Genomic DNA, 17569 nt, shown 5'->3' on the forward strand with positions numbered 1-17569 from the left:
TTTAGTTAACATTAACAACCTTACCTTAGTTAACATTAACAATATAAGTAATCATGAATACCATTATGAAATGATTACTGCATTAACTAATGTTAATTGGTCATTTATGCACCCTTATTGTAAAGTTTACATTTTTATGTAGGCCTAAAACGAATAACGAAATTACTGGAAGCTTAATACACTGGGGGGAAAAAATACACTATTCCAAAAAATTCACCAATCATGCACGTCTCTATTATGTCACCATGATCCCATAAACCCCATAGAAATAAATTATTGATTACCTCCCAAAATGTTCCATTTTCTATTAAGCATTTGCTTAAATCCGTGCTTGGCCAGTATGTAGATGAGGTCGTGGGACAGGGAGGTTATTCATGTACGTATGCTATACTTTTGGGTTCAAACTTAAAGGTCCCGGATACAGTGTGCGGGATAGTGGCTAATATTTGACTATTTCCCTGGGAAATGGATAGAACTGGCTTTAAATAATGTCAGGGGTTACAAGGAATCACTGGCTAAACCGAACGGAGAATGTTCCAGACAGACAGTTTAAAACAAGCCCTGATCACAAACTGCATCGGGTCAAGAAGGCCATTTTGGCGCAATCCGTCAGTTTATGCAAACAAAATAATTGATGCAAGCATCGGTTTTGCACAAAACATCTTTGTCGGACTGTAATACAATAGTTTCTTGATAGTGTCAGCCAAATGGATCTGAAGTCTGAGTAACCGCATAGACAGATCAAGTTAGTGAATAAATCATCCAACAGAAAGAACACGACATACAAGAAGACATGGCGGTCCAGAGTCAAGCTGTCCCTCTACTGAGCACTTTGTTATACTCAATCAGAACCTCTTGCCCTTTATAGAGGGAAATCATTTGAAGATATGAAAAGACAGTAGGTCAAAGCTCCTTTATTAAAGAAACAAGGCGAATATACAGCCTTTAGATTTTATGCAATTTCCTTCAGGAAAGTGAACAACAAAGTGACGAGTTCATGATATTCCTTTTGAAAATCTTTCCGCCGGGTTGGAAATTTTATCCGACACTTACAGAATGAACCGTAGTAAAAATGAAACAACAGAATCAACTCAAATGATTAAGATACATGATACAGACGGGGAGGGTCTAAAACTGGGACGTGTCGCCTGGTGTTCAGTACTGAGTGTACTCCTTGGTCTCTAATTTGGCAACGATTCGCTCCAGCTGTCTCTTGGCTTCACATTGGGGGAAGTTACCCATTTCATAGTATTGAGGTGCAATCTTCACCAGCCTGGAATATGAAAGACACGTACATGATAAAGTTAGAAAATAACACGCTTGTTTCTTTACCTCTGAATACCACAGAACAAATGTGTTACCGAGGATTTTACATTGAGATAATCATTAACGTTATTTACACAAAAACAATATTCTATTATTATTTCGAAATATTTTGAATTGTAAGCGATGCAGCGTCTCAACTTAAGGGATGACGGCCAGTTGAGCAATACGACACCAGATGCACCACATCCCAGTGCTGGGGATATGACAGCACCCCACTATGGTCCCTACAGAGCGCAGAAGAGACCCACCATTCTGGTTTGATGTCTGTACACGTGCGGATGTAATTCTTGGTTGTGAGGACGAACTCGTTGTAGAGCACCCACTCGGGCTTGTGGTCCAGGACGGTGGAGGGGTGCAGCTGCACCACCTGGTTGTCCTTCACGGTGAGGTAATGACCCGTGCGCTCTAGATGGGCCACCTGCGGAGGGAGGGGGGGCGAGAGAGACGGAGAGTGCAAGAGAGGCAGAGACAGAAAGGGGGGGGGGCAGAGAGACGGAGAGAGCAAGAGAGGCAAATATATGAAGTAAACTAGATCATTGGTATAAATGTAAGTTACCAGGAACACACAAAAACAGCGGGAGGCCATAGTTGCATGACGAGAAACAAGTCTCCTGCGTCCGGTCAGAGGTGCCGTGTGCAGGCCGGTGTCCTGCTCTTAGGGAGCGACCGGTCAGTGTTGGGGGGGTGGTGTGTGCAGGCCTCCGGTCTCACCTGCATGAAGAAGCCGGTGCAGAGAGAGCGGCGGATGTTGATGTAGTAGTCCCGGCTGGTGAACTCGGTGCTGCGCCGCGGGAGGCTGAAGCGGTCCATGATGCGCGACAGCTGCTGCCGCACGTTGTCCGCAGACACCAGCGAGCGGTAGTTGACAAAGTTGTCGTAGCACCACTGGTTGGACTCATGGTCTGGTTGGAGGAGACATGGCTGATCAATACTTGCTTTGTATTATCATGTGCTCTAGGAGTTGGAAGGGGAAGCCAGGACCTTTGGGCTGGGAACGCCCTGCCCACTCCGATGTCCTGCTCCTTTAGAGCGCTTTGGGGGGGGATTACGTCTCACTACACAATCTCCTGGCTCTATTAGGGTCATTCACTTCTGACATGTAGACGCATTTTAGACATTATTTTAGAATCTGTACTTTTTTGGGGGTCTCTTTGAAATCAATGTATTTTATTTGAACATGCACACATGCACCAAAGGGCCCGTTTTCAAAAGAAAACCTCACTTCTCAACGTTGTTTTTGACGATTAAAAGGGCGAAACAAAATAGATTTGTTGCCCATTGTACCACACCACCCCTTGTTGAATTGGAATTAAACCATATAGCGAATCCAACAGCGTGACTCACTCTGCTTGAAGGCGTGGTAGACATTGAGGAAGGTCAGGTGGTCTCCGTCGATGTGGGCGAAGCGCATCTTGGACTCGTCGGCCGCCTTCTTGGCCTCGGTGGGTCGTACGAAGCACTGCGGGACTAGACAGGGTTGGTGAGGGCCCCAACACAGCCGCCCACAGGCATGAGTCAACGCATCCGCAAACACACACGGAGCAAAGCCAAGGAGCAAAGCCTACGCTGCCGCTGCTGCTGCTGGGGAACAACAGAGTGGGCCCAGTCCTACAAAGCCTCTGGGGGGGGGGGAATCCAAAAGAACTACAAGGGGCGGAGTTAGGCCATGTTTCCTGTTTCAAGATACTCTATTGAAGGAAACTGGTTTGCGCGACTGGATGAAGCATTCAGGAGTATATATTTGCAATGGACGGTCTATTTTAAACAGTTAACGAGTGCTGGCCGAGTTTGTGTTCGACAATCACATGCTTACAGATCCCTTCCTCCAGCAACATGATTGGTTGAAACAAATATGAAGTGAAAAGTTAAACATACAGTTCCCCCAGATTTGAGCTGGTCTGCCATCACATTTTAATCCTAAATCTGATTTGTGACACTAGAGGGGGTGAGGTCTTGGGGAAATAAAGGGGATCTGGACTCAGACCAAGACTGTTGTGGGCAGTCCCCAAACTCTGTAGAGTTTGATGCATTGGCTTCTGTGAAATCCCAAAAATAAGTTTTCAACAGAACTGCAATGTGTCATTATAAGGCTCTGACACCAACACTCAGGAGACGCTGAAACGGAGGACCGTTTAGGTAAACTAAGACGGAGACACACTGGGTAAGGGTGTGTCTATAGAGGAGATTAACAAGAAGATGGTTTCCACTTTGACTGCACCCTTTGAGTCTTCCAAGGTAACTATTAACAAAATAAATAATAATTTAGAAAAGCAATTATCCCACGTTCTGGTCTAATAAAGTGCAGTGTTTAAACTAAAGTGCGTTGGTTTGCTTGTGGCTGTGCTATAACCGATCTACCCTCGCCGACGCTATGGTTGTGGTTCAGTTTGTCGAGTCGTCCCAGCTCTGGGCATTACCTGACAGCATGGCGGTGATGGACAGGATCTCGTTGGAGCAGTTGAACTCGCAGCTGGCGATGACCAGCTTGGCCAGCTGGGGGTCCAGGGGGAACTCCGCCATCATGGAGCCCAGCTCAGTCAGGTCTCCGTCATCGTTGAGCGCCGCCAGGTAGTTGAGAAGCTCCAGGGCCCGCATCAGCGTCTCGGGGGCTGGAGTGGGCGGGGCGATGGGGAGACCGTTCACAAAGAAGTATAGCAGGCCCAAACCCTAATCCTATAAACCAGGCTTCATGGAGCGGCATACCAGGCCTTATGAACCAGGCCTAATGGAGCACTATACCAGGCCTTATGAACCAGGCCTACTGGAGCAGTATACCAGGCCTTGTGAACCAGGCATCATGGAGCAGTATACCAGGCCTTATGAACCAGGCCTAATGGAGCAGTATACCAGGCCTTGTGAACCAGGCATCATGGAGCAGTATACCAGGCCTTATGAACCAGGCCTAATGGAGCAGTATACCAGGCCTTGTGAACCAGGCATCATGGAGCAGTATACCAGGCCTTGTGAACCAGGCATCATGGAGCAGTATACCAGGCCTTGTGAACCAGGCATCATGGAGCAGTATACCAGGGCTTATGAATCAGGCTTCATGGAGCAGTATACCAGGGCTTATGAATCAGGCTTCGTGGAGCAGTATACCAGGGCTTATGAATCAGGCTTCATGGAGCAGTATACCAGGCTTGTACAGCAGCGTAACGGAGGCCTCCCTGGTCCACTCACCTGGCGGGTCCATGAAGTCAAAGTGCACAAGGTCATCGATGCCCAGCTTCTTGAGCTGCAGAACCACAGAGCCCAGGTTGGACCTCAGGATCTCAGGGTACGTGTTGTCCTAGGGAGGTCAAAGGGTCGTGGTTAACACATGTGATGTCCCCCCCAATCAACACAGCTCCTTGCTCCCAGGAGGTCCATGGGACATATCGATTTTAGCAATCTCACCTTAATAACAACGAAGAGTTTGTGTTCATATTGGTTGTGTACCCGTTTACTAGATACCGTCACTAACTACTAATTATGCCAAGATTATATTAAAATGATCCAATATGAGGTTTGGAATGTCAGCGAAAGGAAAACTAGTTTTAGTCCGATACCATTCATAACAATTCCATATACTTTGACATAATGACACTCAGTTATCCTGTTAATAATAGCCTTTTGAATTCATAAGATATCACAATAAACCCACCATGATTCTAGTGATAACACCCAACACCCTGCCTACCCTGTACTCTGACCCCTCCTCGACCATCCCGTGCGCCCGTGTGTACCTGCATCTCTGTTTTGTAGGCCTTCTCCGTGTAGAGGCGGAAGCACTTCCCTGGCCGCGTGCGACCGGCGCGCCCCGCCCGCTGCTGGGCCGAGGCCTTGCTGATGGCCGTGACGAGCAGCGACTCCACCCGGATACGAGGGTTGTACACCTGGACGCGGGGATCAAAACACCGCCCGTTACAACGAGCTCCTGGTGGTTCTCAAGGGGCCGATGGCACAAAGCCTTCCGTCTCACCCACCTTCTGTTTGGCGAAGCCGGGGTCGATCACAAACACGACACCGTCGATGGTCAGGGAGGTTTCTGCGATGTTGGTCGACACCACAACCTGGGGGGGTAGAGCGACAGAGGCTTCTCAACTACATGTCTGGGATGTTTGACAAGAAACGTGATGCAGAACAGCATTAAGGCCGATTGAGTTTCCTTCATGGAGATCATCTCTGAACACATTTTGCTGACATGGATTTTACTCTGCTTTTGTCATACCTTTTATCTTAGGCCTTTGACAAAATAAGTGCTGTATCTATACATCTATATGCACAGATATTTATCTTTAATGTGCTATATTTTGTATTATGATTGTTCTTTCAACCTGTTTCAGCCGGCACTCCATTTCACTTCAGAACAACATCTCACAGGGATTCTCTTGGCCAATAGGATGTCTATGTTGTTTTGGCATGGATTGTGAATGGTGCTATTTTGGCGTGTTGGGCGGGGCCTCGGGCACTACCTTTCTCCCTATTCCACCGCCGGGCTTCCTGGGCGGCGGCGGCTCAAAGATCCTCTGCTGCTGCTGCGGGGGCAGGGTGGAGTACAGGGGGATGATCTTGATGTCCCCCACCTCTGGCCCAAGGTCGTCCACCTCGCGCTTGATCCGCTTGCACGCCTCGTCGATCTCCTGGAGGGGGATGGAGAATATCAGTTCAGTGGTACTCAAACCTCTTTGGCCAGCACCATCATTTCAGACCAAGCAGATAATGCCACCGGTTCCCACAATGAGTTCAGGAAAAAAAATATATTACTGCCCTCACATTTAAGGAATGAACGCCCAGCTTAAAGTGATGGATTGGAAAAAATAATAATAATCGCTGAATTGGCCGTCTGCGAGGGTTGGAATAACGACATTGTGATTCACAACAGATTGTGTAGTTCATGCATTATAAATGTGTCACCTCAATGAAAAAGTGTGGGAAGTCATTGTAAAGCTTGTGTGCAACACATTTCTAGATCATCTGTCCACATGCACTTTATTTTTAGTGTGCGATTGGGGTTTTCCCCCTCACTCAAATATATTAACCGATCCCTTCCATGACAGCATAAAGCATCCATCCCATCTCCCTGCAGTACCCCCTGCATCTCCTGAGGGGGGCGCTGCTCCCTCATTGAGAAACAATGGATTAGTGGATTTAAACCGTTTTGGATCTGCTTCTCAGTGAGTTGGTTGCATATATTTGAGCTACTGGTGAGACGACATGAGCACATTTTGGTATCTACGTTCAGACGCATGCATAACTCTTCCTTCCGGGTGTTGCGGAGGTTTATACGATAATCAAACATGGCGGTAAAGCAGGTGCCCTTTGAAAAACGAAATGGCGTGATCACGGACCTCTTGCCCCGTGAGGAAGAGGAGGCAGTCACCCTCCTCCTCCTCGCACATGTGGATCTGGATGACGGTGCGGATGGCCGCCTCCAGGTAGTCTCGCTCGGGCTCGGGGGTGTAGAAGATCTCCACGGGGTGGGTGCGCCCGGGGATGGTCAGCAGGGGGCAGCTGTCGAAGTACACCTGGAACTTCCCGGCGTCCAGCGTGGCGCTCATCACGATGACCTGGTGGGGGAGAAGGGGATGCCGCGTTAGGTTTGCTTTGGGACGTTTAGGCCTGTGGGACCTCCAGTCCGGCGTGCTCTTCTACGTCAGTGGAAGGGTGGAGGCCTGCGTGGCCACAGAGAGACATGACTGCATGTCAACATGGAGCTTTGCAGAGGGGCCGACATTTACAGCTTCGAGTGTTGTTGAATGACGGACACATGATGGACATGTCAAACCAACAAATTGCAGGGCAATTTCCCAAATGGACTGTACATTTATTGCAAATACAGAAAAACACTGCCCCCTTGTAAAATTAAAAGGTGACATATTATACCACCAGGTGTGAGTGTGATTAGCCGTTTCAAGCAGTTTTGAAGATCAGCCTCTTCGGACTGCAGAAGTGGGCGTGTCCACCTTCATGTGTGCTGGATAGATCAGTCTACCAGCCTATCCAGTGGACTGTAGCAAACGTTGCTCATCTATCCGTCATACATCTAGGTGGACACGCCCACTTTAGATGTCAGAAGAGGCTGATTTTAAAACGGCTTGCAACGGCTAATCACACTCACACCTGGTGGCATAATATGTCACCTTTAATTTTAAACACAAGGGGGCAGTGTTTTTCTGTATTTACAATAAATGTACAGTACATGTCCATCATGTGTCCAGTATTCAATGAGAAGGCTGTTGCCACCCAACAAAATGCCGTCGCTTTAATCCACCACAGCCTTGGTTTAGAGAACCGTTCATATTAACCAATCAGACGTTAATTTGAAAAGCACAGCACTATAATAAGCGTGAAGTGTGGGAAATAATTGTACATTTATTTTTAAAGAAGTGCACCTTGAGGTCCGAGCGCTGCCGCACCACCTCCTTCAGCACCCCCATCAGGATGTCCGTGGCCAGGGTCCGCTCGTGGGCCTCGTCCAGAATGATCACGCCGTAGCGCTCCAGCAGCGGGTCGTTCATGGCCTCCCTGAGCAGCATACCGTCTGTCATGTACCTGCACAGCGACACAGAACACACACAGTTCAACAGGTGCATATCACAACACTTTCATGAGCCACCTTATAGTATGTTTATACATACTATATGTACACTTTGTGAATATCAGGGATGTTCACGATTATTTGTGATTAGCATGGATCGGCAGACACTGGAGTGCAGCACTCAGCTTGCCCTCTTCTAGACACCCTTTAAAATGTCACTGATGTTAAAACGTTGTTAAAAAAAAAGTCATATGATCATCAACAAAGTAATCTATGCCGTTTTATCATGGCCGTGGTATCATTGGCCATTCTCCCCTAAACACTACGGGAAAATTCCACTCTGCTTCGACCCATTCGACATTGTTTCTGACGCCAGACTACATTTTCCGAGGTAGTCTGACGTCACGACCAACAGGCAACGATGGCGGTGTGTGTGTGTGTGTGTCGACGTTGAAGCTCCATCTGAGCAAGGATTTATTTAATGTCCGTGTCCGGGTGAGGGATAGGCTTCACTGACACATATTGTATAATGCTACGGTGTGTGGCGCATATAGTATACAAGATTGCTTATTATAACGCTCATAACAGTTAGACAACGACAGTACATCATAAAGTTATCGCCGATCGTAACCATGGGGATACACCCCCCTCTTTCCCAAAGCTGTCAGCCCAAAAGGCTTTTTTTCTTTTTTTAAATCACAGTGTTGAATTCCAGCTGAAACAGTGGTCTCAATGGCCCTTTAACAGACTTTAAAAAAACATTTCCACAAGGATCAACAAATTATTCTCAAACTTACGCCACGGCATTTCCATTTGTATTTTGTCATTGAGCTTTTATCCAACCTACAGTGAAAACAGGTGGTCCATTAAGGTAGGTAAGTTAGGGTTCAGGGCATCTTGCTCAAGGGTCCCTACGTAAGGCTGTGGGATTGAACCCAGCACCTTAAGGCCCCGTCCACACGAAGCCGAAACGGGCGAAACCGTTACGGTTTCGATCTATCCGGTTTCAAAGTATCTCCGTAAAAACGAAGCCAAGCGAAACCGGATAGATCTGTAGAAACGCTGTAGTAAACATTCCAGGCCCATAAGGGGCGCTGCTTCTGGTACACAAATCCAGAAGAAGAAGAGGCGAGCATGCGCATAAAGGCTGCCCCCCGAACCACTAACACAAACAAACAGCTCTTCTACGATGGCGAACTAGATTCTCAATAAATAATGGCTTAGCAACCCAACAAGGGACATGATATGCTGCAGAACGATTACAAGCTTGTAGTCCGCCATCATCTTTTTTGTTGTGATTTCTGAGACTCCGCGGGCTTAAGAGCCATTGGCTAGGAGGTCGAGGGGTGGGGCGATGACGTCATGGTTTGCGGTTTCAGTCGGTTTCAGGCGTCCACACGAAACCAAAACGAAACCGGATAGATTTGAAACCACCTCCGAGGGTGGTTTCAGAAGTTTGCGGTTTCGGTCAGCGGATTCGCCGGCTTCGTGTGGACGGAAGGCCGAACCGTACAAGACCTTTGCGGTTTCGCCATGAAATCGGCTTCGTGTGGACGGGGCCTAAGGCTGCAAGCCCAAACCAAGGCTGCCTGCCTTTGAAATTTGAAAACGGGAACGTGATACAAGTTACGTTAAAGCTAGGGGTGTAACGGTACACAAAAGTCACGGTTCGGTACGTACCTCGGTTTTGAAGTCACAGTACGGTACAGGACGGTACGGTTCATAGTTAAGGGGGAAATTTAAAAAAAACTGCTTGTTTGTCAACAACGGAGAATGGCCGTAGATCAGCAGCAATCGAAACACCAATAAACTTGGTTATGGCATTTGCATTTCTGAATTCCCAGACAGGGGTTGTTGAAATAGTGTCTTGAGCTTGGTTTGCACAGCTTGTTTTCTTTTTCACAGCAACGGTAAAATGAAGACCTGGAGGGTGCCTTTTCAAATGCGTATGCATGTTAAAGTGCTGTACGTAGACACGGAGAGCCCTCTCTGCAGCCGGAGAGCCTGTCGGAGAACCTCTGCGTAGCTTACGTGCGCATCCCAACATTTTTTAACTATCAGTCGACGCGAGATTTGAAAAGTTTTGGAAGTTTATTTACAACACTGCTTACTTGGTTTGTAGTCAACATATAAGATTGATCGGGCGGCAAATTGCATTACGTATCCGACATCCCGAGAGCTGCTGAGGGGTCTCCGTAGTTACGGAGTCGGATTACGGAGTCGGAGTAGTATACTTTGGCTAAACGTTCAGGGGGGAACTCCGACTTCAAGTTGTAAATTCTGCATCGCAAAACAAGCCTTTACATTCGCAATATTAATGCAACATTTACGCACTGCGGTCGACCTCTGTAACCACACCGAAGTGCCTGTACCGTGATGATTCGGTACAAATACGTGCATCGTAACACCCCTAGGAAAAGCATGCACACATGTTGCATGTGGTGTCCAAAGTAAACACTATACACAAAACTCACTTCAATATTGTTTTGGCCGAACTGCAGTCCTCAAATCTGATCGAGTAGCCGACCTCCTGTCCCAGCATGATGTCCATCTCGTCAGCCACTCTCTGGGCCACGCTCATAGCAGCCACCCTCCTGGGCTGTGTACAGGCCACCGCACGCTTGGGCCCCGGTATACCTTTCACCAGGTCCACGCACCACTGGGGGATCTGCGCAGATGGACGACATTAGGAGGCCACAGAATCTGAATCTTGAACAGTGGCTTCAAATTCGGTTTGATTTCTTCGTTAGTATATTTGAAGCTGAAAAGTGTATTTCTGATATGACATTATACAGGGATAAATCTATTCTTTCTTCTCATTGTCATGAGAATGTACAGCTTATTTTACAGGACTTAACATTTGGTAGGTACTCGGCAAAAAGTGACTCCCCTGGTGGGTCGGGCAATTAAACAGTTAGGGAACCCCTGCTTATGAGCTATGATTTGCCCACTTGTCTGTATAGCGTTAGCACACACACACACACACACGAAAATAACGTTTTGAAAGTGACGACAAACCTGGGTTGTCTTGCCGGACCCCGTCTCGCCAACAAGCACAAAACTTTGATGACGAGTGATGATGTCGTTGAAGCTTTCCTTATAATCCCACACCGGCAGTTGTAACCTTTTTTTAAGGATCTCATAGTAGCGCGGTGTGTGTGGCAGGTTGGTGAAAGGATTTATTTGCTGGTGCATGGCTAGGCTGGGTTTGATGGGTGCTATAGCTGCTCCGAGAGGGACACAGTTGTAGGAGACACCTGGGGGCTTGACGTCCTTCTCCCGGTCTCTATCCCGGTCCCGGTCTCGGTCCCTGGAGCGATCCTCCCGATCTCTATCCCTGTCTCGCCTGAACACAGAATGAAAAGGTTTAACTTCGTCAGTTTGAAATGTCTTCATTCTGGATAATAAAAACCATCAGATTACAAATAAATGTACAAATACACTACTATGCGAAAAAACTATACGTTTATTAACGTATATTAGCACAGTTCATTGTTGGCGTGCATGACATATGGGGCTATCTCTGAGCTAACGAGAAGCACATGTGCTAGGACGAAGCTTGGTCGTCTGACAAGAGGATAGGGCTGTCCTCGCTAGCCGTTAGCATGCTACCACCAATAATAAACAAATACACTTTAGGTGGACCACGACTGGATATAAGATGGTCACTGCAAGTGCATGATTTAAGTGCGACTGTGGGGCATGTTGACTAGAACAAAACAACCGTGCATCAGATGACAAGACTTGGATTAAAAATAGATGAATGGTTTATAAGAAGCTAACGTTGCAGCTACGTAGCGATCAGTAGCCTAGCCCGGCGCTAATGGATTCGATAACGTAGCTGATACTGTTAAATGTTAGAATGAAACTTACCCATCAGATCGCTTCTTACTGGTGGAGTGGTCATCGCCCAGATCTAGACGATGTCTTTTGGACATGTCTTTATGGACAATTGTGCGATATTTCAAAACAAACTGTAGCTAGCATCCAGCAGATAGCATCCAGAGTCACTACCTTTCCCGACAAGCTGCGCTGGATGCGCGCATGCGTGAAGAAAAACAAAACTTCCGGCGATGCGACCCGCTGTGTGGCGTTGGCTCAAGGCAACAGTGCCGAGTGTGGTTGTTGCAAAGTATATTTTTCTTATCTATGTCGGCCAAGTGTCATCTTTTATATGACTCCATATTTTGCAGGATACCACAAGAGTTCACTCGACTCAACACATAAGAACTCATGTCATCACCCCCATTCCTCCTCACGCCATCTCCGCTCTGGACAGGCCAACCTCCTCCAGCTTCCCAGGACAAGGCTCCGAATTATGGGCGACCGCGCCTTCTGCTCAGCTGAACCCAGTCTGTGAAATGCTCTCCCTCACCATCTAAGGGCCCCACAGACTGTGGATTCTTTTAAAAAAGGCCTAAAAACCCATCTTTTTAGAAAATCCTTTGGCTAAACTGCTATTTATTTAAGTTTTTGTTTTTTTTTGTTGCATTTTTCTCTTTTCTTTTAATGTGCATTGTAGCACTTTGAGATCATTGAATTTATATAAAGTGCGTTATAAATAAAATGTATTATTATTATTATTATAAGATTCAAATCAACAATCAGATTACAAAGGGCAAAACACAAAAACGTTTTGTTTGTTGCTTACCAATCAGATCACTCGAAATAAATGGAATTTTTTCGGCCAATGAGATTGCTCGATATAAATGTTGCTTTTTGACCAAAAATATTTATTATAATAATATATATATATATAAATATTATACATTATATATAATATATATAATTATATCATATATAATTATATAAAATGATATATTGTATATAATTCAAACCCTGTTTGACCACCCTTAATGATTTCAAATAACTTGTTTCATTTTTGTGTGTACAAACCCTTTTTCCCGTTCCAATCCTGGCATCAATCCCCAATGTAAAACTTGTCAGTGTAATCAGTTGACCTGACCGAATGCTGGTCAACACCTTGAGCATTACAAATCCTGTTTCTTTCTTCTTCTTTGCTAATCCTTGATATTCCCTCCTGGCCTTGATGTTGAAGGCCTTTAAATACCCATCCAAGAATGGGATTGGATAATAAGCTATACATGTAATTGTTTACAGCCTGACCAGTATTGAGACCATGTAACTGCATATGTACCCAATACATATTTATTCCTAACCAGTAATATCGATACGGGCTTTCAGTAATGTTTTTTTGCAAACGACTATAAAAGAACACATCATTACGTGTTAGGAATGATCCAATATATTTTTTGAACAATCAGATAGCTCGAAAAAGATTTTTTTTTTTAAATATTAATTTGAATTATCTATATTATATGTTATCTATATATTGTATATTATATATAATTATATAATAAACAATTATATATATAATTATATACAATTATATATTGTGTATAATTCAAACCCTGTTTGAATGATCGCCCTTAATGAATTGCCAAACGTTCTTTGGCAATGACTATAAAATAACACATCATGACATGTTAAGTATGATAAAAACCTGACCGCGGTCAGTATAGTGCCATATGAGATTGAGTCTGTTCTAACCAGACTCACTACAGAACCTTCATCAGAGGATAAAGGGTCTCCTGTGTTTTCATTGGGTTAGCCTATGTATAGCTATAACAATATTACACACTTTGAAAGGCCTCAGAAAATCATCAAATCTGTGGTTCAGGCAAAAGATCAACACCAACCGGGATTAACAAATTTGATTGCCTTACTTTAAATATGCAATCCATTAAATTGGTTTTGTTTATAAACCTTTGTTCATACCTTGATTATAAACTACTGAATGTCAGGTTATTTCCCTCTCCATGTGAGTCAATATTGGCAAACCAATATATCTGGCAGGGCATCATGACATGACAGATCAATTTTCTTAAATAACGGTATTAAAGCTACAACAACAGATGGGAAACTGTTGAAATAGATCAAATAAAAATAAAATAATCCACAAAATATAACTTTATTTTGTTCATGCCAAAGGTTATTCTGTGATGTAGTAAAACACTACATTCCTGGTCTAGTCTCGTCTATCAAGCTGCATGGTGCTATTCTTCTCAAGATGCCTCCAGGAACTGGAGAACATAAATAATGTAAATCTTTGCTTCCAAATTCATGTGCATGTATTTACTTATGTGTCTGGTAACCTGCACATATTTTGTGCATGCACGTATGATGCATATTCTTGAGGTTGATCACATTTTACGGTTGTAGGAAGCTTTAAAAGTTGAGCAAACTATTAGTGAGACATTTCATATGAGCAACCAGCTATTCTTTACTATTCTTACCATTTTGATGTAAAATAGATCTTTATATTCACAGTTTATACATTGCTTGTCTCTTCAGTCAATTTTTTAACAAATGTGCAAATCCTGTGTGATTAGCTGTCTTTCTTGTTTGAAGTATAGATATATTAAAAACCACATGCAGTATTGCTTAGAATTCATCATATTTTTGCTGATTCGTTTTCAGGAAGATATCAGGAAACCGACACATTTTAAAGTTTAAGACTTTTATTTTGGTCTCTAATAATTATAAACCTTCTAAGGGTAGGCCTTAAATTGTCCCACACATCCCCCTTTTGGGACTTACTTAGTCACATAAATGGGCAAAAGCTTAAATTGCTCTTGATAACATCATCAAGGTATTTTTTCCAGGACTGCTTGATAAATGATCGGTAATCACTTGCTTATCAGAAAAACATGCTATTTGTCTAAAATCTTTTATCACAGGGATTTCAACCTTTCGATCTCTTGCTGCAGGGAAGAAGCAACGTCGTATGAATAGAGCGCTCTGTTTATCGCGCTCAGGCCATCGTTGCCTTGCCTTCCTGGAGCGTCCAGGAAATGGTTGGGCTAGCCACAGGAGGGGTGATGGCGAGTTGGCAGATCCCCTCTACCCAGAACGATTCCCATTCCTTTTTCCCTGTCGTGTTACAGTTACTGTTCTCATTGACCCTTTGACTGCACCATAGACCTTTTACCGGGAACCACATCCCTCCAGGGAAGATTATTCTCCCTATCTCACCAGAGACCATAACTATGTCCGCCTATATTGAGAATGCCCAGTTTAGGGGCGTTGTCATGCCAAATTTGTACCGGGTGCCAAATCTGTACCGGGCGCGTCATCCATACGTAATCCATTCCAAACCTGCCTGGCAACAGATGATCGCGTCAGAGCCCGAGTCACGTCACAGTGCTTAAATTTGCATACGCGATCTGATTGGGTGACGGATCCGTCGCTGCCGAAAAAGTTGACATTTTTTCATCTTTTTGACGGAGCCGAAGGCTCCAACGCAACGGACGGATCCACAATGCATTGCGCGTCCGTCCCCATTCAAAGTCAATGGGGATCAGTCAACGGACGGAGGTAGTTGGCACGAGGCGAGGACGGACGCGCAATGCATTGTGGATCCGTCCATTCCGTTGGAGCCTTCGGCCAGAGCCCGTCTACGAAGAGCCTGGGCACTTCATATACGCCCCATTGTACCGATCTTGGTTGTAGTTCCATGAGACATCCACTGGGGGTGATCGCGGGCGAGTCCAGATTGAATGGGAGTCTATGGGGCTAGACGGCTAATTATGCCTCTTTCACCTGCTTGTCGTTGAAATATCGCAAATTTTATTGTAGATTCCGCAAATTCAATATAGATTATTGTTCAAAAGTCAAATGGGTGAGTACTTATGTCCTTTCGATTTCTTGCAGTTTGGGCCGTTGTTGGCCATACTCGCTAGCATTCTGCTAATGAATGCTGATTGGTCAGGGACGGACTTGCGACTGATTACGACCAGAGACCCCTCTTGACGGCATCTGAAGCTGAAGCGCAATCAGAAACGTGTTAACTTCGACTTTCCGTCAAACTCAATTTTTGCGTACTGCAGGCCCGTCATTTTTTTGATAGTATGTATGGTGAAAGTAGGCTACATGGGCATAAATGCCCACACAAGAAATACATTTCTTGTGTTCAATGTTCAATGTGTTATATACATGGTAGGTAGGCCTACGGTATGACCAACTTAAATAATACAGTCAATGTCCCGCTCAATAGCATTTCATCTGTCATTGTCTATTTTTCAAAAATAAAGATAGTTTAAAAAAGAAATGCCTCGTAAATGTGCAATGATAAACTGCACTAACAGTGGAAACGGATTGTCCGTCTTTTGGTTTCCCAAGGACAGAAAAAGGTAACGTTCTTGCTTGCTCCTGTATGAATGGTCCTAGGCTACCTGAGGCTTCACCTGGTAAGGAAAGTTGCGCTGGAGCCCGGGTAATATCGCACATGGCTTATTCAAGTTGCACGCTAGACATTCTCTAAAGTATCGAGACTCAAGCACTTAACTTACCTTAACCGATTGTTCCATACAAATGATTAGTTAACGATTCAACAACTTCAACATCTGCTATTACAGTCGTTATTTTTTTGTAGGACTTGGGCTAATGACCTTGCACAGAGGGAAAACCATCTACACCACTTGTCATTGATTTCTATGCATTCCCTGATCTTTACAGATGGGTTTGTTTTAAGTCATTTAATATAATTGCTCTGCCCTGCAACACATTATAAGCTACACATGTTTGTTAAATGAGAAATATGGTCTGGGTCACATTGAAACAGTAACAGTTGTATAATTACTGTTATACAACTGTTACTGTTTCAATGTGACCCAGACCATATTTCTCATTTTTAGCCCCACCTTTTGATAGCAACTTTCAAATTACTTGACAAAAAATTACATCGTGAGAAAAGTGGATTCTGAGGATAAAACCCCGTTGGCTCCCATTCATTCTGGACTCGCCTACGAGCGCCCCGCGTGGTCAGAGATTATTACTGCAACCAGTCCAGAAAACCGGAACTAACCCGCGAGTGCCCATTCTCCTCATATTAGACATTCTCTGCTTCGGCTCCGTCAAAAAGTTGAAAAATGTTCAACTTTTTTGGCAGCGACGGATCCGTCATCCAATCAGATTGCGTATGCAAATTTAAGCACTGTGACGCGACTCGGGCTCTGACGATACTGGAAAGCGGGAAAGCGGGTCATCTTGCAATGACAACGCAACAAGCAGGAAGAAGCGGGAAGAACCCGGCTTTGTTGTTGTTAGCGGGAAGCGATTTGATTGGCTGACGGAAGCCTCTGCGCCCACTACCTCCGTCCGTTGACTGATCCCCATTGACTTTGAATGGGGACGGACGCGCAATGCATTGTGGATCCGTCCGTTCCGTTGGAGCCTTCGGCTCCGTCAAAAAGTTGAACAATTTTCAACTTTTCCGGCAGCGACGGATCCGTCATCCAATCAGATCGCGTATGCAAATTTAAGCACTGTGACGCGACTCGGGCTCTGACGATACTGGAAAGCGGGAAAGCGGGTCATCTTGCATCGCAACAAGCAGGAAGAAGCGGGAAGAACCCGGCGAAGCGATTTGATTGGCTGACAGACTACTCCCCCATCCGTCAGCCACGCCTTCCCACGTCCGTTGACTGACGGTGCAGTGGGCACGAGGCGTTACGCCTTCATGCCCACTGCACATTTGCATACGCGATCTGATTGGATGACGGAACCGTCGCTGCCGAAAAAGTTGAACATTTTTCAACTTTCTGACGGTGGCGAACGCTCCAACTGAACGGACGGATCCACAATGCATTGCGCGTCCGTCCCCATTCAAAGTCAATGGGCAACGGTCAACTGACGGAGGTA

General features: G+C 45.2%; 1 protein-coding gene across 1 annotated transcript; it reads right to left on the reverse strand.

Annotated features, from left to right (window-relative positions):
- Nucleotides 1-111: 111 nt before the first annotated feature.
- LOC130379220 (ATP-dependent RNA helicase DHX15-like) lies at nucleotides 112-12132 on the reverse strand. The gene is made up of 14 exons (XM_056585912.1): nucleotides 11720-12132; nucleotides 10865-11192; nucleotides 10321-10514; nucleotides 7701-7860; nucleotides 6657-6875; nucleotides 5781-5948; nucleotides 5292-5378; nucleotides 5052-5201; nucleotides 4507-4615; nucleotides 3744-3935; nucleotides 2671-2793; nucleotides 2038-2228; nucleotides 1575-1744; nucleotides 112-1273 (listed from the first exon to the last, which is right to left on the reverse strand). The coding sequence occupies exons 1-14, from the start codon at nucleotides 11782-11784 to the stop codon at nucleotides 1156-1158; spliced, it is 2274 nt and encodes a 757-aa protein (XP_056441887.1). The 5' UTR covers nucleotides 11785-12132; the 3' UTR covers nucleotides 112-1155.
- Between the last annotated feature and the right edge of the window lie 5437 nt (nucleotides 12133-17569).

The sequence above is a fragment of the Gadus chalcogrammus genome, chromosome 3 (assembly GCF_026213295.1).
Source record: "Gadus chalcogrammus isolate NIFS_2021 chromosome 3, NIFS_Gcha_1.0, whole genome shotgun sequence".
NCBI classification, from domain to species: Eukaryota; Metazoa; Chordata; class Actinopteri; order Gadiformes; family Gadidae; genus Gadus; species Gadus chalcogrammus.

Excerpts from the sequence above, each read along its gene's own strand:
- LOC130379220 (XM_056585912.1), bottom strand. The coding sequence starts at position 11,784 with ATGTCCAAAAGACATCGTCTAGATCTGGGCGATGACCACTCCACCAGT. Across the intron at positions 11,193-11,719 it reads AGTAAGAAGCGATCTGATGG|GCGAGACAGGGATAGAGATC; the intron begins GTAAGTTTCATT and ends TTCTGTGTTCAG. Across the intron at positions 5,202-5,291 it reads CCGGCTTCGCCAAACAGAAG|GTGTACAACCCTCGTATCCG; the intron begins GTGGGTGAGACG and ends CCCCGCGTCCAG.